This window comes from Suhomyces tanzawaensis, assembly GCF_001661415.1.
Source record: "Suhomyces tanzawaensis NRRL Y-17324 unplaced genomic scaffold CANTAscaffold_7, whole genome shotgun sequence".
NCBI classification, from domain to species: domain Eukaryota; kingdom Fungi; phylum Ascomycota; class Pichiomycetes; order Serinales; family Debaryomycetaceae; genus Suhomyces; species Suhomyces tanzawaensis.
The window spans coordinates 467086-486168 of record NW_017963642.1 but is presented as its reverse complement, the minus strand read 5'-3'; the positions used below and the strand labels follow the sequence as shown (position 1 = coordinate 486168).

The 19083-nt window shown below is 45.0% G+C and overlaps 6 protein-coding genes across 6 annotated transcripts; 3 read left to right on the top strand and 3 right to left on the bottom strand.

The window, feature by feature from the left end:
* Nucleotides 1–106: 106 nt before the first annotated feature.
* On the bottom strand, nt 107–5246 carry IML1 (Iml1p; the record flags this gene model as incomplete). The annotated part of the gene is made up of 2 exons (XM_020211048.1): nt 2992–5246; nt 107–2916 (listed from the first exon to the last, which is right to left on the bottom strand). Exons 1-2 carry the CDS (start codon nt 4901–4903, stop codon nt 107–109), a joined length of 4722 nt encoding a protein of 1573 aa, XP_020062517.1. The 5' UTR covers nt 4904–5246.
* Nucleotides 5247–6354: 1108 nt separating this feature from the next.
* SNO1 (putative pyridoxal 5'-phosphate synthase) lies at nt 6355–7053 on the bottom strand (the record flags this gene model as incomplete). Its single annotated transcript, XM_020210528.1, has 1 exon — nt 6355–7053. The coding sequence occupies one exon, from the start codon at nt 7051–7053 to the stop codon at nt 6355–6357; it is 699 nt and encodes a 232-aa protein (XP_020062516.1).
* Nucleotides 7054–7439: 386 nt separating this feature from the next.
* Nucleotides 7440–8321, top strand: SNZ1 (pyridoxine biosynthesis protein; the record flags this gene model as incomplete). The annotated part of the gene is made up of 1 exon (XM_020210545.1): nt 7440–8321. The coding sequence occupies one exon, from the start codon at nt 7440–7442 to the stop codon at nt 8319–8321; it is 882 nt and encodes a 293-aa protein (XP_020062515.1).
* Nucleotides 8322–8616: 295 nt separating this feature from the next.
* HNM4 (Hnm4p) lies at nt 8617–10185 on the bottom strand (the record flags this gene model as incomplete). Its single annotated transcript, XM_020210511.1, has 1 exon — nt 8617–10185. One exon carries the CDS (start codon nt 10183–10185, stop codon nt 8617–8619), a length of 1569 nt encoding a protein of 522 aa, XP_020062514.1.
* Nucleotides 10186–11394: 1209 nt separating this feature from the next.
* PUT4 (Put4p) lies at nt 11395–13116 on the top strand (the record flags this gene model as incomplete). The annotated part of the gene is made up of 1 exon (XM_020210534.1): nt 11395–13116. The coding sequence occupies one exon, from the start codon at nt 11395–11397 to the stop codon at nt 13114–13116; it is 1722 nt and encodes a 573-aa protein (XP_020062513.1).
* Nucleotides 13117–15591: 2475 nt separating this feature from the next.
* Nucleotides 15592–18904, top strand: DIP5 (Dip5p; the record flags this gene model as incomplete). Its single annotated transcript, XM_020211199.1, has 2 exons — nt 15592–17312; nt 18079–18904. 2 exons carry the CDS (start codon nt 15592–15594, stop codon nt 18902–18904), a joined length of 2547 nt encoding a protein of 848 aa, XP_020062512.1.
* Between the last annotated feature and the right edge of the window lie 179 nt (nt 18905–19083).

The window sequence follows — 19083 nt, the reverse complement described above, 5'->3', positions numbered from 1 at the left end:
TTTACACTTAGTGAAGCACGTTATGAACCTGTGAATAGCGATTACGAATTAAAATACTATAAACATATTTTGGGATGGTAATGGACGGAAAGTCCGTCAATATCCATCAGACTGTCGATGGCATAACATGAGTTTTATTCTTATCTTCCCAATGATTCTTAGCTTCTCTGAATATTTCTCTCAATAGCTCTGGGTTTTGACATGTAGATCTGAAGTTCAACATGACTCTCTGGGAATCTAAATGGTAGGTTCTAGAGTTGTTATCATTATCAGGTAAACTGGTAAGTAGGGTGTTTACTCTAGTAATATGAATGTTATTGGGAGCCAAGAAGAAGTCCCCACTATCTCTCAACTCAACAAAATAAGATCCAGTCCTATGAATGTATTGAGCGTATTGGAATGTCGGCTTACCCCAACTGTAGGAGATTTCGATATGTCCCTTCAGGAAAAATACTGTTGATCTATTATCGAGGAGGAAGCCTGTTTTCTTTAATAAGTATAAGTGGTAATAAAACTTGGTTTCCCTCAAGATAGATGCATCGTTAAACTCATCATCTAGCCATGGGTTGACCACTAACTTCAAGTCCACAAATGAATGAAATGGATTTATAGATGGAATTGTACATAATTCCTTCCACGGAGTTTCCACCAATTTTAATCCGTGTCTTTCACACAATCTTGACCAATTTAAAACACTATCATCGATGAATCTAGAATTGGTGTTCAACCATTGGAGTCTGATATGATAACAGTGCTCAGGGTTATGAACTCTATCATAATGCACAGTGACAATTTCAGGTCTGAACGACTTGCTCAAGGGATCAACGTTAATTTTTACTGATTTACTCAAAACAAACTTCTTCCGTTTCTGTCTACCGTGAGTAGAACCTGAAAGTGAGGAACCTCCATCAGATTCATTGAGATTTCCTGAAATTATTCTGGTTAAGTCCAATGGATCATTCTGGGGTCTCATATGTGGTGATAAGATAGAGTCAGCATCTGAATTGTTTCGAGTATTACTAGGATTCAAAATCGGAGTAGTTGGAGTTACTGGAGTAGTCGAACTGCCTTGAACCGAGTTTGTACCGTTTGTGATTTCCTTCTCTGGCTTCTTCTTTGTGAACCAACTTGGAGTTTCTTGCTTATACAGTTCATCCACATATTCATCCTCAATTTCATAAAAGTAGTAACCATCCAATAATCCGTGCCTTGCGTCCACATGGCGGAACAAACCTTTATTCATCAACGTTTGGCCATAGGAGGTTGCCTCTTCTCTGCTCTCGATGTCCTCAAAGCATTCTTGTAACCATGTAATCAATTCACTTCCAATAAAGCAATGGAAATGCTTTTTGAAATGCCAAGTTCTGTCAACCAACCTTAACCCTGTTTCTCCTTGAAGCTCTTGTGCTAATTCATTAATCTTTATAGTTTTGTTGAATCTCATGTTTTCTGGAATCATTAACTTAGGCTGAGCACCCGTAATATCATAGTTTTCCGCTTCTTCATTTAAGAAATCGTAAAGATTGCCAGTGTAAAAGATAATCTCTGGTACTTTTCCTACTTTGACCTTATCCTTTTTGTCATATTTGGCTTTCTCAATTAGGCCAATAAGCTTTCTTAAACCTTCTACTCTAATCTCCTCATCAGATAAGCTCTCATTATTGATATAGTACGCATTTTTTGGAATGTCCGTTGGCATGATGACAAACTTCATTTGATAAAACTCTTTATTGACATCTGGCATAATATCTTCATAACCTGCCAAATATTGATCAAACTGATTCCAATTCAACTTAGATGATTTAAGATTTATGGCGTCGAGTTTTGCAGTTGAATATTCATCAGCATAACGAGTTCTGATTAAAGGGAAATATGGCTTGAGTGATGCTTTCGTAGAATTTCCATTCAATCCACCATGCCCTAAGCCCAAAGCTAACTTGGATTTATCGGAATTGGCAAATACGGATTTCTTGTATAATTGAACATTCAAGTTGCCACTGTAATCCAACGAAATCCTATGAATCTGCTTGTGAAACGACATGTAAAGGGTTATCCCATAAATTTCGCTGTCTGGAAAGTATTTGAAAACATTCTCGCAACCTTGTCCACCATTATTAGTACCTCCAACACCCAAGCGTCGCTCACTTTCAACCTTTTCAACATTGGGACCATAACAGATTTGGAACCCAGTAAGTAATCTCAATTGAATCATTTCTCTCATCAACTCGTGGGTAGTTTTGAGTTCCAAATAATTCTCATCAGGATTAAGTAGGACGTTATAGATTTGAAAAGTATAATCAGATTCCAATTGTTTCGTGGTGGGAAAAATTGAAGTAGTTATTGGTAATGCCGCTGGTGATTGTATCGAGTTCCATTTGATCAATTTTCTTTTAACGTTAGCTGGAAACACATCACTCCATCGACTAGTTTGTAGCAAAATATCAGAATGTGTCTCCTTGGAAGGATTTGGAACATCTTTCCAATATTTATCGGTCTCAGATTCAGGTTCATTTTCAATTAGACCGGTTCCTCCAGAGGATCTTTTGTGAGATCTGGATAGCTTTTCGTTAGACTTCAACCTAGACCTGAAGTTATCCTTTGGTGCATTAGACTTAGTCCTGGATCTGAATTTATCAAGCTGTTCATTATGCTTTTTATTGGCACGTAGAGGTTCAATGGTCAAATTATTTCTAGGTTTTAAACTTGACTCAACTCGCTTAGGTTGCTCCCTGATAAATGAACTCTTTGACCTAAGGGATGCATTCGAAGGAACTTTTTTCTCATCCGTGTTCTTGTTAAGGACATATAATGAAGACAAAGCCGAAGTTTCGGTATTGTTGGTGGTCGTGACTGTTCCAGTAGCGGAGACTTCTGAACCAGTGACACTAACAGTCGCAGTAGTTCCAGCACCATTTGCTTCTGTCGGAGCAGTGTTTGTTTTACCAATTGGAATTGCTGCCAGGACAGGCTCATCATGAGAAATTGCTGGACTTAGCATTGTGCGATTGCTAAAAATCAAAGATAACGTAGCATTCGAATCCTTCAAATTCGTAGGCTTGAACTTGCTCTTATGAGTGCTCTCAAGACGATAGTTGTCTATTTCTGCATCATTGAAATAATCAACTTTCTCCTTAATTGGCTTAAACACATCATCGTCATACTTATCCATAGATTCAAGTAGTGACCGTTCATTTCTTTTCATTTTGAACCTTTCAATTCTGACGTCATTTACCTCATTTTCCATTACACCCATCATTTGAAGTTCGTAGATCTTACACCGGGGAATCCACTGATGATTTGAAGAGGAACTTATATCTTTATAGAATGAGATATCACACCAATTTGGTACACAATGCTTGGTAGCACCAGACTTATCGCCGTACCGAAACAAAGGAACGGTATGTAACGGTGGCTGACTCAAACTAACCACATCCAAGCTGCAATCAGTTGTCGCCATTTTTTTGCTTGTCTCTAGAAGTAGATCATAGTTAACATCAAATAGCCCTGTTCCGGGAGTTATCAAAATGAAGTGGTTTAACGAGTGCTTCAAGTCAGTGTTCCTAAATTTGTTATGAACAAGCGATAAGCCCAAATTGAGAGCCTCGAGAGTGTTTCCTTTCACTGCAGGCAACGGCTCACCTTCCATATAATACTGATTGACGATACCTTGCTTCAACATGATATCACGTTTAAAATTAGCAAACTCCAATCTCAAATTGGCCATGATCCTATCCCATGATAGAATATTGACCTGATCCACCACCACTCTATAGTAATCTCGACGGTTATTGGGCCTTTCTCCTTGGTTGAGGGTGATCCACGGTATATCTGTTAAGTCCACACTAGTGAATAAGACGATGGTAATGGAATGATGAGTATTATTCGCTCTCCATTTTTTGAATATTTTTGGTAGCAAGTTATTGACTAATTTGTGGAATATAATCTCTCCATTTTCTTCAAAATGCCACATCTCTCTTGACAATTGTATTAGTACTGTTAATTTGGCACTTTCACTCCTGAAAATGATTTTTGTGTCCTTTCCTATGTATCCACTGAATACTTCCTTACCGTTATTATAGATGGCTTTTATCAAACCGATTCTGTTACTAAAGTAAGATACTCTCTTTTCGATATATGCACAAGTTCCCACTAAAGCAGAAGAAAGTGTCCACATTATGTCCCTGGACAAATTTATATCTTTAATGAAGATTTCAACAGATTCAACTTCGATAGTGGACGGGTCCTCCACAAGCTTTATTTGAGCCGCGCTTCTTGGTGGAATATCCAAAAGCTTTCTTAATGGAGTGGAAATTAATGTGATTTGAGCTTTAGACTTGTTACTATGCAGTGATTGTTCCAGCTGGTCTTCTTCATTGTTAGCAGATTCTTTGAAGTTACGATCATGCGCCACAAAGAAAAGTTTTCTCAGCTTGTTTTCGGCGGATTCCAACAGTTGGAATTCATAGACTTTGCCATGTTGGATTCCAGATGTACTTCCAGCATCTATAATGACATCTTCATTGGAAGATCTCAATTCATGAAACCACACCGTAACTGGGATGGGATCTTTTAAGCTGTTCTGCTGATTGTTAGGGGCCAGTTCAGTTATGCTTTCTTCACCTCCGGTGGTAGAATTAGTTGAGGGACCTATTTGTTGGAAGCGGTTGGTTTTTACTTGAGTGGAAACTTTCCTTCCAATTGTGATGGTGGAGCCCACATTGCGACTCATTAGGTTTTTGGAACCAGAAGGAGAGATGGATGCTGATTTTGAACCTATAACGATGCTGGCCTGGTGCGCAGTGATCGAGCTTGAGCTTGTAGTTCGATGTAGCTCACTTTGACTGGAATTTGAAACCGTTTTATTTAGCTTTTTATTTGGATTATAGTACCTGGCATGCTGCATTATGAACTAGTGGACGTTGGTCAATCGAGAAAGGCACAATTGACCTTATCTTCGGAATGGGTGTGGGGCGTGGATCAGGGGTACTATCGTGAGTGCTACAGTTCCAAGCTTGATGGTGGCGTTGCGCGTTGGTCAATGAAACAGCCTGATTGCTTGCGATCGAGAGTGGACGCAGGTAGTCTTATAATAATCCGAATTGCACGGTGGTGTTGTTTGATGTTTTGGATGATGCAACGGTGATGAGTCTCAGGGGTTCTTCGGAGAGGTATACTGGATTGTATATTTATGTGGTCTCAGTCTTGCGCTGTCCTTGATATTTTCTCTGTGCAAGCGATCAATTCTTCACCATTACCAATTCTGAATCGAGACTCAATGGCTAACCATCGATATTAATATCGATATCGATTCCTGCACATAAGCCCAACGGACTATGTCACCACCATCGACAATAAGGTAGTCCGCAACTACACACTCAAGGGCAAGTCTGACAAATTGGCCTCATGAGTTGCTGCTGCTGAACACACAACCAATGGAATGCTGAGTCATGGTGCCAAATTGGCAACCTTCAGATTCTAAGCAGCCAATCGTAGCATGTCAGCATGGCTATTATTGTGAAGAAATAAATGTGATCAACCTTAAATTAAGTTGGGTTGACAACTCTCGACACGTAACGCGCTTGGAGGTGTATTTGTTTGGACTCCATCCACATTGAATGTCATCGGCAGCAGTAGGCTTTGAAGAGTCCAGCATTACTAAGTAGGTGTGATAGGGGCTACAATTTGGTGGCAACTCTCACTAGATTCAGGAGGTACGATATTATTAATTGCACCCACGCTTGACGTGGTGGCAACGCCGATATCAGCGATATGAAATTAAGATGCCTTCCGCCTTATCTTGAGGAGACTTGGGCGGAGAAGAGTTTTGTGGAGTGTGTGTAGCAGGATTATTATGGTTGAGTGGTCTTCGAGTTAAGGATGTTTGAAGGCGATTGGTCGCATGGGCAGTATCGAGAGGTGCCACTGGCCGGTGATTGATGACCACGAGGAGGATTCACTGCCGTACGGCGCTGATGGAGGAGTGAATTTACAGCTGGCTTTTGCAATCTTTGCATTAATGCATCTAGGCAGGTTATGGTAGAGTTTTTCGAGGGTGTTTCGAGGGTCTACTGTCTATTGGGGTCTAGGGTATTTCTAGGATTTTTTGGAGTCTAAGTATGGTGTCCAATAGTATCTAGTATTCTAGAGTTCAGTGTCTCGAGGGTTTTCTAGGGTCTAGTGTCTCTAGAGAATACCACTCTAGATCTGGAGTTTGTGGGTCTTCTAGGGTCTAGAGTCAGAGAATACTACTCTACACCTGGAGTCTCTTGTGCCTTCGAGGGTCCACCTCTTCCAGAGTCTTCATATCGTCTAGGTTAGTGCCTTATGCTTCTACTTTCTTCTAGTCTATGATGTCTAACTCGCACTCTTCAACACGAACTCGTCCAAAAACCACTTATGAAAGCGGAGGTCGCTCGACAATTCGGGATGGAATGAGGTCCCCAAATGGTTACCCTGTCTGACAGCCACCACCAACTCATGGCCGTTTCTGTGCAATTTGTGGAGCACCTCGACTGGCTCGTCCAAAATGGGGTTCGAAGACGAGATCAACCCCTCTTCCGCCAGATCTACCACCCCGATCCGGGACACCACTGGGGCCCGGATGAACACTGCCGGGAAGTCGGTCAATCCCGGCACAAACGAGCTGAAGTCCAACACCTGCTCAAACGAGTCCAACTGGCGGCCAAACGCGTTCCGCGTCACCTCGATATTCAAGCCGCCTAGCACCTTCTGCTCTTTCTTACCGTTTTTCAAGTGCTGGGCCAAAAAGATCAACCCAGCGCAGGTGCCCCAGACGCTTTTGCAGGGATCACGCACAAACGCGAGGAGGGGTTCCAAGAGAAACGTTCGTTCGGCAATCAACGAGATAGAAGTGCTTTCGCCTCCTGGAATCACCAACGAGTCACAGGTGGCTAGTTGCTCGCCGGTCTTGACCTGGACAAACTGGAAGGTGTGCGCCGAGTACTCCGGGGACTGGACAATGGATTTAAGAAACTCAAGATGCTCGAAAAACGCACCCTGGAGGGCGAGCACACCAATGGTGAACGAGGTCATGTGTGGGGAAAATCGGGATTCTCAATCATTTGGCGGGATCTGTAGGCATATATATGGCGACCATTTTAGCGCATTGATAAGAAGTGCGCATAACCGGCCGTTGGGATGGATCTCCGTCAAGTGGGGCCTGGCGCGAGTCAAAAGTCGCTGACTCAGAGGCCACCATTGACTCATCGTGGCGCTGCCAGGCCCCTCCAATCGCGGCGGCAACTAAGCCCGAATGGCCCTGGTCCCGTGCCTCCTAGTTTGCAGGACCCTTTAGCGCCAATTTTCCTGTGCGCATGCACTTCCAGTCCCCACCTTGGCGCTATTCCAGAGTCAAAAAGGCTGGGTATTTATACGGTGGAAAATCACCTGTTAGAGCCATTCAAATAATTCCAATTGTAATGTCTGAATTCAAGATCAAAGCCGGATTGGCGCAAATGTTAAAGGGCGGTGTCATCATGGACGTGGTGACCCCAGAACAGGCCGTGATTGCCGAAAAGGCTGGTGCCTGTGCGGTCATGGCCTTGGAAAAGATTCCTGCCGATATGCGCAAGTCGGGCCAGGTATGCAGAATGTCCGACCCAAAGATGATCAAGAGCATCATGGAGGCCGTTTCCATCCCTGTCATGGCCAAGGTACGTATCGGTCACCGTGTCGAGGCCCAGATCTTGGAGGCCTTGGAGGTCGACTACATTGACGAGTCGGAAGTGTTGACCCCAGCCGACAAGCAGTTCCACATCCCAAAGCACGACTACAAGATCCCATTTGTTTGTGGTGCCAAGGACTTGGGCGAGGCTTTGCGTCGTATCCACGAAGGTGCTGCCATGATCAGAACCAAGGGTGAGGCCGGTACCGGTGATGTTTCCGAGGCCGTCAAGCACATCACCATCATCCGTGCTCAGATTAAAGAGGCTATCGAGACCTTGAAGACTGAAGAGCAGATCGAGGCCAAGGCCAAGGAATTGAGAGTTCCTGCTGCTTTGCTCAAGGAAGTCATCGAATTGGGCAAATTGCCAGTCGTCAACTTCGCTGCTGGTGGTGTTGCCACCCCAGCCGATGCTGCTTTGTTGATGCAATTAGGATGCGACGGTGTATTTGTCGGTTCTGGTATCTTCAAGTCCTCTGATCCAGCCAAATTGGCCAAGGCAATTGTCAATGCCACCACCCACTACCAAGATCCAAAGGCCATCTTGGAATACTCAACTGATTTGGGAGAGTTGATGGCTGGTGTCAGTATTTCTTCTATCAAGGACAACGAAAGATTATCCTCGAGAGGTTGGTAATTGATGTTTACCAGAGCAGGCTCCTAACCCTACCATGGATTCATAGATTATTCATTACTTGCGTAGTGTACATAGCCAATGGCTAGATCCTCTAGCCAATGCAAGTTCCACAAAAGTTGAAAAACTTCGTTTGTACTCGATTTCTGTGCCTACCCATATTTTTACCTGGTGAGATCTAATCGAGATTTTTTCAGTACATTTTTTGCTCGCTTGGGTGCAAAATTCTTTACAATGAAAAATATATTCGGAAGAATAATCCTGGTTACAAAAATAATCCTATGAACCGTATTCAAATCTATAAATTGCTGGTAACACCTTCAAGAATGGCCTTCTCCTCGGCCGCCCTAATTCTCTTCTTGGCATAACCAAACCACAAACCCACACCAACAATCAATGTACATCCCAAGACAGCACAGGCGTAGTTCATGTTATCCGAGGTGACAGGGTATGCTATAGGGAAGTTCAACCAGACCATGATAAAACACACCCAAAAGCACGCACAAATGTTCATAAACACCCCAAATCTTCCCAAATGGAAGAAGGGTAACCCAGTCTCCGTGTTGATGCACAATTGGTCGTCAGTATCCAACCTGTATCTCTGGTGAGGCGAGACTGCGAATTTGGATCTCCATAACAAACATGCAATAGGCACCAAGTAGGACAAGTTACTACAGACCATGGAAGTACCCAAGACAGCATTAAGAGCAGTGGCAGATCCAAAGAGAAGACACCCAAGAATCAAACACACCACCAAGACAAAAGTCAAGGCATTGACAGGACTGTTGAGTCTTCCTGAAACCTTTCCGAAAATGGATGGTAAACCATGGGATCTGCTGAAGGCCCACACTAATCTGGAGGTGGAACAGTAGTAAAAGAAACACGAACCGACAAAGGCAATGATCAAGCATAAAGTACCGATGGTTGTCAAGGCCTTCGAGTTGAAAGAGTCGTACATCAACTGGACAATTGGCTGGCCACCGAAGGGAGTGTTCAAGTTTTCGACGTTGGTAATGCAGAACATGTAGACGATGATGGCAAGCAAGGTGAGAATAGCGGAGGCAGAATTGGAGATGACCATCACCAAAGGAATTTGCGATTGTGGATGTTCCATTTCATCGGTCATATGAGCAGCACCGTCGTACAAGCAGATGCAAGCAATACTTGGAAGCAAACCCAAGAAAAAGACGACTCCGTTGGACTCCCAGCCGGTTTGGTTGACAATGTCCTTGAACACAAATGCGGCTGATCTCTTGGGGTGGGCCTTGACAAGCAAGGAGACGAGAATGAACAACGTGCCTCCGTTGATAACACACACCAAAAACTTGGTGATGTAGGGAAGCGACTCGACCGAGAACACATTCACCATGTACCCAAAAATCAAGATGCCGGCATAAATAAGGTACTGGTGCCAGTTGGTGGGAGCGTAGTCAGGGTTGTGCACCTGGGCCAATGCTATGATCAACATAGAACCGATCAAGGTGGCGGAAAAGCAAGCAAAAATCCACCCAGCACAAGACAAAACTCCGTTCATGAAACTCAACAACTTTTTGTAGCGATCAGGCGCCAAAACGTAGGTCCAGTGGACCTGAGCAGAGGAATGGGGGTATGCCGAGGCCAACTCGGCCAACGAGAAGCAGATGATCAAGTCGAAGGTCACAGCCAAGATGAACCCGTAGAGCAACACGGGTGAGCCTCCTATACCGATGACAATGGTCAAAAACGTGCCGATGGCCATTGGCGAGCAGATCAATGAGAACTGCATGGCTGCAGTGGCCCATAGCGAGAAGTTCTTCTTAAGAGCTGGCTCTTTTGAGTCGATAGATATTTGGGTCTGACTAACTTCAGCACGAAGCTTCTGCGACATACTGGGGGTCAACATCTTGGATACTGATGTGATTTGTGACTAGCTCAACGGGGAGGGGGGATGAAAAGCGATGCGATTTAGGCTACTCAGATGTCCGAAAGATGGCGAAATAGGACCTAGATAAGAACTGAATAGTAGAATACAACCCCAAGATAATAACGATGCGGAGTGGCTTGGATCAATCGGGCAACAGGTATTTTATGTAGTTGGCTGGGCATCTGCGGAGCGTACATGAATGTATTGGCGGCTCGCTTGTAGGTTCGTATCAGTACCGACCCCACATCGGTGATCATTTGTCGCAACGCCAAATAGGCAATGCCGCTAATGCTGATAAGCAATTTCGGCGCGGGATCTGTCTAGGGCCGACGCTGGACGAGAATAGATAGCTTCAGCCCACCTAGTAGAGCAAAACACCCCGAGATAGAGCTATCTCCCAAGCCCTGCCATAAAAGAGGCTTGAGAGCTAGTTATCTGGCGTATATTGCGCACGGCGGGCTCATCGTGATAAGTGGGGCAAAATTTCATTTGGGATACAAAGTGTATGCGCGAAAAACGTTGGCGGTATGGTTTGGTCTGGCGGCTTACCATTAACGCGACATTCGGGCGGGTGCAATAATTGCCGGGAGGGAAAGGGCCCGTTAACCCTCAGTAAATGTAGCGGGGGGAAAGTCATCCCCTCGGAGATCGTCCACTATGGGGAGGGTAACTCCTCATACTTCACACCTGCTACTCCACTACGGAATTTATTCCTTATTCTCCACCTGACGCCAGCTCACCCGCTACTAGCCGACCCCAAACAGGAAGTGGGTGATGCAGGCTTCAACGAGAACAAACGCTTACATAACCTATCCGTTTCCGCTTTCCGTTGTTATCTACGATAAGATGAACTAAATGGCTGAAACATCTTGACCAACCCCCCATTCTATTATGTTTCTGTCAAAAATATTGACACTAGTGAAATTTTGACCGGTTGCAGATATTATCCGCGAGTGGATTCCTGAATTTCATCTATATAATTGAACCGATTCCAGGCTACCCTGGCTTAGCCCAGATTGATTACAGCTCACACATTAAGCAAGCATCCCTTCTTACTTGTGGCTGGAATAAAAGAACCACACATATCATCCCCTATTGTTCTTCTGATCCCTGGACCCTTCTGATCCTTACTACTTCATCTCATCTTCATACTATCCTTAGCCCTTAGCATAAATGGGCGTCCTGGAATCTAAGGGAGACAGCTCCAATGTGGTGGTCGACGTGGAAAAAATCGGATCGGTAGACAAGTACTACGAAACTACCGGTTTCGAAGATTTCAACGATAAGCTCGACGTTGAAAAGTATGGTCAGACACAAAGAAAGTTATCCTCCAGACATGTCAGTCTTTTAATCATTGGACAATCGGTGGGTACTGGTTTATTCATCGGATTGTCGTCGCCTTTGATGACCTCCGGATCGTTGTCGTTGTTCTTGGGGTTTATCGGCTTTGCCTGTCTCGTCATCTGGCCATTGATGCAAGCCGTTGGTGAAATGTGTTCCTTCTTGCCCATCAAGGGAACCTTTTTGCACTTTTCCGCCAGATGGGTGGATCCTGCCCTTGGTTTTGCCTGTTCTATCATCTATTTGTACACCTCGTTGATGTTTATTTGTGTGGAAGCGGTTGGTTTTGCATCCGTCATCAGTTTCTGGACCGATATCAATCCGGGAGTGTTTATTGCCATCGCCCTTGTGTCTTACTTCGTGTTCAACATTTTTGGTGTCAACTGGTATGGGGAAATCGAATTTTTCTCTTCCATGCTCAAGGTGCTCTTGATTGTGGGTCTCATGATCTTTGGCTTGGTTTCCATGTGTGGAGGAAACCCTCACCACAACGCGTACGGGTTCGAGCACTGGAAACAGGGTGGGTTGATGAAGGAATATCTCGTGGGTGGAAACACTGGTAGATTCCTCGGGTTCTGGAACGTGTTGATCTATGCTGCTTTTGCTTGCGGTGGCCCCGATTTGTTGGGAATGGTTGCGGGTGAAATCGCCCACCCCAGAAAGAACATTGCCTTGGCTGCCAAGAGAGCGTATGTCAGAATCTACTTGTTCTACTTCGGAGGCATTTTCTTCATGAACACCTTGTGTGCCTCCAACAACCCCATTTTAATTGCCTCTCACGAATCCGGTGCATCTGGAGCCGCTGCTTCGCCTTGGGTCATTGGTATCAAGTCTGTCGGCGTCCACGGGTTGGACTCGTTGGTCAATGTTTTGGTGATGTCTGCCGCGTGGTCCTGTGGTAATGCCTTCTTGTACGGAGCCACCAGAACTGCCTACGGAGCCTCGCTTGCAGGGTACTTGCCTCGTTTCTTCTCCAAGTGCTTGAAGAATGGTGCTCCCATCTACTGTGTGATATTTTCGCTCTTGGTCGGGTGTTTGTCGTTCCTCAGTATCTCCAACTCCACAGCCGAGGTGTTCAACTGGTTTATCAACTTGGCCACCACCGGAATCTTGTGTACCTACTTGTGTATCTGGTGGTCGTACTTCAAGTTCAGACGGGTGATGGCTGCCCAGGGCTACGACATGTCTAGTCCAGACTACCCATACTTCACCGCCCCCTGGTTTGTGCACCCATACATGACCTACTTCGGGTGTTTCTTGAACATCGTGATCTTGTTTTTCAACGGGTTCTGGATCTTCTTCCCTGGCCAATTCTCGGTCGCCAACTTGTTCACCTCGTACTTTGCACCCGTGTTTTTCGTGGTGTTGTTCTTCTTCTGGAAATTGTTCAAGAGAACGCACTTCAGGACCAATGCCGAGGCCGACATCACCACAGGAAAGAAGGAGATCGACGACGAGGAAGAGGAGGAGATTGCCCGTGAGGCTGCTACTCCAAGGAGACTGGGGCTCCTTTTCAAGATCTACTACAAGGTGGCCGACTTCTGTTTCAATTAGGTATATACCAATCCAATAGAATTGGGTCAATAGACATATTATGAACGACATATTACACGTCAAATCGGCAGACAGTAGTTTATAATACACTGTGAGCTTTAGTGAATCCCCGTAGTTAAATAAGTACTGATATGACGTACAATAGACAGGTAAGTAGACATATTTTGCGACTAATAATCTGAGATAGGTCAGAGACATATTTTGTGACAGCAAGTCGCGGTTTTTCGCCTGGCATATTTTGCGTCCACCAGAGGGCCACAATCTTGGCTTAAAATACAATTTAGTCAATGACAGCGAACCACCGAGTTAACTTGATAGTATACTTGACGTGAATGACAGCAGTATTAAATCGCCAATTAGCCTCTGGTCTCAATACCCGCAATTTCTAAGACACTTATTGCTGTCTGTGGAAAGGACTATTTCACCCTAGTTAGTTGTCTAGTTGGAAAGACTCTTTACAAAAATTCAGTTGGGATTTAGTTATTGTTCAACGCCAACAGAGGAGTATGAAAGAACACACTCAGGGCCTGATTGCGAAAAAATAAGATCAAGAGGAATAAGGAAAGAGATTGGTGGGATTCGAGCTTGGAGTTGTCATCTGTATCTAACGAAGCACTAATCATTTTACCTTGTAAGCTTCCCGTAGTTGGTTCATAGACATATTTTGTATCCAAAAATTGGGTAACGTGAAATTTGCGTCATTCAGCAGGGCCAGTAGACGTATCATGATCAGTCAGACGAATCTTGAAAACCAGGTCATCAGAGTATTGTTGGAAGGGTTTTGTTAGGGTCAGTAGATATATACGTGTCAGTCACCATAGTTTGATAATAGCATATTTTGTGTCAATCACTGTCGTTATTGGGTGATTGACATCTTTTCCGCAATCAGACCGCGGCCCTTATCATTCTTGATTCCTTAGATGATCTTCTAGAACTCTTCAATATTTTATCCTGTTTGTGACTATCGTAGATAGATATTTTGTAATAACAGTGGCCCAACTGATACTTTGCGTCAGTCAGCAAACCCCGAGTTGAGTGGACACCGGAAATCGTAAATTGATGTACCATGCAGAAAAGATTAAACCAAGTTTAGAAGTGGAATTTGAAATTCCGTTGTTGCTTAGCATCGAATCGTCAATCTGGTCCAGTTGCCTACCGTAGTTTATAGACATACATACATCCACAATCGACAGCTTCCACGAGATGCCTAACCGTTCATAGACATATTTTGTATCGCCAACAGTAGTGACATCAATAAACTGACTAAGGTCGACACAAAATGCCTGCTTCCAAGACACATACTCTGAAACACCCCACCGTCTTCCTGCTTCTCGAACCGTTCGTATTGCAATCATCGTGCCGTAAATGCACAGGCATTTAGCGAGCCAATGAGTGCGCCTCTCCCAGGTGCACCGCCTTATCTGTGCCGGAAATGGACTGATGTGCGGGTATCGTAGGCCGGACAGTCACCACCACGCCAACGGTCGTGCGAGGCAGTGACACCACCAAACCCTGTTGCCGATCCTCTAGTCACGGCTGGCATGCTTCCAGACCCTTTCCCGAATAGGCGCAACGGGCCCACCGCCATTATCGCCAGCCCAGATCCATCCCAGATCTACCACAACGGCTTGGCTCCTGGACCGGGCCCCCACTCCATGGGTGGGGCCACCCAGCGCCGGCGGGGTCGCACCACACCCCGACGCCCACAACCGGCCGCAATGTGGCAGGGTCTAAGTGGTGGTGCAGGAGGGGCTCGCCCAGAGTCAACCCTGCCCGGGCACTTCCCAGCAAGGGCGGCGGAACCGCAAGGCGTCGTGGTGCCCGGAGGAAGGGTGCAAACGGGGTAGTCCAGCTGCATCGGGAGAACACGTATCCAACATGCCCTTGGCAGCAAAGATAAGATAAGCACCGGGACCCACCAGGCTTATCTTAGAACAGGAGGCGGTGGTGGCTCCCGCTGGCGTGCCAGAGCCACCGTGTGTCCTCCTCCAGTGCCGGTACTGACACCACGTCATGCCATCAATAGGCGTTCTAGACGTCACGTCAAAGCCTGCCCCTCTCGTCTGAGAGCCTCCCCAGCACGCTGGCGGGGCTGTTGCCCAAGTCCGGATAATGTGGGGTACCGTCGGCGATATGTCTCCGCTATCTCATCCCGAACCCTCACGGCATTCTTTTTTGGCTGCTAGTTTTTCTTGGCTATCCCCGCCTAGCCATCCGTGACAATAGTGTCGGTGCACCATCGGCCACACGCTGCAGTGCTCCGATCTCACCACCCGTTCCTCACACAGCCCATGCATCATGCCCCCCGTCTCCTCTCGCCAAGGGCAGTTTTCCTTAGCCTGTGTGCGTTTTTCCCGCAGGTTTGGGACCTGGTATCACTGCGCGCACTTTGTGTCACTTGCCATGCAATGGCCTCTGCTGCAAAACATTGTCCTATATATACCGTGACACTCCCTATGATTTAGCCATATCGAAATGTCTAGCGCGGAGAAGAACTACAAAGGCGAAGATGCCGTGTCCATGCTCCTGAGACACACCGAGGACTACAACCTCTATGTGTCCCAATCCCATCCTTCGAACTTGGCCCTCCAGTCCGGCAACCAGTTGAGACAGTCGTTGGACTCCAGACATGTTACCATGATTGCCATCGGTGGTGCCTTGGGTACCGGGTTGTTGATCGGTACCGGGTCTGCCTTGAAGGCAGCCGGTCCTGGGGCCATCTTGGTGGCCTACTCCGTCATTGGTTTCTGTGTGTTTATGGTGATGAGTGGCTTGGGTGAAGTCGCTACCTTTGTGCCTTTAAACGGGTTTGCTAACTACTGTCAAAGATACGTCGACGATGCCCTTGGTTTTGCCTGCGGTTACGTCTACTTGTTTAAATACCTTATCTTGCCCGCCAACCAGTTGGTGGCCGGTTCCCTTACTATGCAGTTCTGGGTCGACAGAGACAAGATCAACCCCGGAGTCTGGATCACCATTTTCTTGGTGGTCATCTTGGCCATTAACTTGCTTGGTGTCAGATTCTTCGGTGAAATCGAGTTCTGGTTGTCTTGTTTGAAAGTCTTGACCTGTTTGGGTGTCATTATCTTGTTATTGTGTATCACCTTGGGTGGCTCTCCAACTCACGACAGAATTGGTTTCAGATACTGGAACAACCCTGGTGCCTTCTTACACTTCAAGGATGGCTCAAAGGACTTGTTCATTGGTGGCTCCAAGGGAAGATTTGTGGCTTTCGTTTCTGTGTTGGTCACCGCTGTCTTTGCTTTCCTCGGTACTGAATTGGTTGGTATCACCTTTGCTGAAACCAGAAACCCAAGAAGATCCATTCCAAAGGCCATCAAGTTGACTTTCTACCGTATTGTCGTCTTCTACATCTTGTCTATCCTTCTTCTTGGAATGTGTGTTTCCCCTACCGACAAGTTGTTATTATCGGCTTCCGGAAGTGATGCTAGTGCTTCTCCATTCGTGATTGCTATCAAGAACGCAAAAATCCCAGGTTTGGACCACGTCATTAATGCTTGTATCCTTCTTTTCGTCCTTTCTGCTGCCAACTCCGATATGTACGTCTGTTCCAGAACAGTCTACTCCCTTGCGGTTGCTGGTTACGCTCCTAAGTTGTTTGCTGTCACCAACAGATTGGGTGTTCCATACTATGGTATTGCTTTGAGTTTTGCGTTCACCTTGTTGGCCTACATGACTGTGTCCAGTGGATCTGCCGAAGTTTTCACCTACTTCGTTAATGTGGTGTCCTTGACCGGTTTATTGGCTTGGTCATGTATCTTGGTTATCCATATCAGATTCATGCAAGCTTGTAAGGCTCAAGGTATTGACAGAAAGAAAGACTTGGCATACTGCTCTCCACTTCAACCATACGGCTCTTACTTTGCATTGTCCATTTGTATCATTGTTGTTTTCATCAAGAACTTTACTGTCTTCTTGGGTAACTCATTCACCTACAAGAACTTCATCACTGGTTACATTGTTTTGCCAGTTTTCATTGCCATGTACTTCGGTTACAAGTTCTGGCATAAGACCAAGTTGCTCAGCCCAGAAGAAGTTGATTTGGTCACCTACAGAGACGTCATTGACGCCGAAGCCGAGAGATACGAGGCTGAAGATGCCGAAAGAAAGGCCGTTAGAGAGGCTTCTGGTAACCGTTTCGATAAAGAATGGTACTACGACAAATTCTTGGGATGGTTATTCTGATTGACATTAGTTTGCACAGAGATAAATAGTATGACGATTTAACGAAAGCAGATTATTTAATTTAATTGATGAGATAATAATAATATTAATAATAATCAGTAGCCATTCTGTAAGAAGTCGTCATGGTGACGTTACCTCAACCATACAGCATCAGCTAAATCTTTAGCAACTTACCCCTGGATCAGTGACCTTTTTCGTACGCTTGTCACATTCTAGTTTAGGTTTTGTACCATCTCGCGACTTTCATCTCATCTCGTAAATTTGCCTCGCTGCGGCCGAAAAAAGGAACCACGAGGCCTGAGATTATCATGTCAAAATACACACTGATAAGACTATCTCTGTCCAGATTCCAATAATAAGAATGTCGCCGTCAATAATACCGACCACGACGTCCACCCAACAGATAAGAGTGCAAGATCCGGTACAGCTTTTAAAGGAAAAGCTTCCAACACTAGTTCTTAAGACCGAGGAAGCCGCTCATCTCGATCTCATCTCACCGTTATTCTCCATCAAGACTACAAAATATGGGGGACGTGGAGCCTTTGCCAAACACGATCTTCCAAGTGGCACTATTGTGTTGACTTGCGATAGTCCAATAAGTAGCACCATTATTAAGCCGTTCAGAAAAGAGGTTTGTAACCACTGTTTCGAATATTTTGATGGCAAGAACTTGAAATTCAAACTAAGCATGCCTGGCTCAGGTAATCTATCCCTATTTTTTTGCAGTGAATTTTGCCAGGATACCTTCGTAGCAAGCGATCCTGATCAGATTTACCTACAAAATCTACTCGCGGTCGAGAAGCACTACTTGAATGGGTTGAAGAAGCCTGAACACGAATTGAGAGTGCCAGATGAATCCCACGACTTATCGGAGCTTATTGACGCCGAGTGGGAAGAAGTCAATGCCTGGGATAGGAAAGTCCAAAAGATGAAACCTTCCAAAAGACTAAACTTGATTCCCCAGATCACTGATAATGACTACTCAGAAATTAAATATATCGTGGGGGTGCTATACAGGCTATCGAGGTTTCCCGACTATAAAATGGTCGAATACAAGAGTGAAACACTGAAGGATTTAGATCCAGAGCAAAAGATTCTACTTGAAATGAATCTTTTTGATATTCTACAATCAAGTGAACGCGAAAAGGTCTTCAGACACCCATACTTGTTGTATTCCTACATCAACATTTACAAGTTCATCAGACTCATTTGCTCCTCTCATCTTCAACCATTCATCACCCCTGATGCTGTCAGATCTATTCTTGGAAAGAATCTCTCCAATGCATTTGGTATATGGTCCAACGTCGCCAGTGAGACTGAAGATAAGGAATATTTTGGGTTTGGAGTTTATCCATCTGCATCATACTTCAATCACTCGTGTGCGCCAGGGTTGAAAAAAGCTAGAGACCACAACAGGTTGAATTTCCGTACAATAAGAGACATCAAAGAAGGTGAAGAACTTTGTATCGACTATGGAAATTATTTGGATGAGGATGTTCACAAGAGAAGAAAAGAACTCAGCGAATGGTTCTTTGATTGTGGATGTGAGAAATGTGTGTATCAATTACAAGAGTGTCTGTAAGGCATAAAAAGAAGGAATTGTGCATTTCTTAGAGGTAGAGCTTGAAGAAACTTTTTTTTGGAAATTCGTAATCTTCCATATTTATAGATATTGTTGCGTTAAACACCAATAGTGGGTGAGATACTGATCAATATACAGCATTAGATACTTCATGCGCTCCATTGCTTAATGGAAACTAT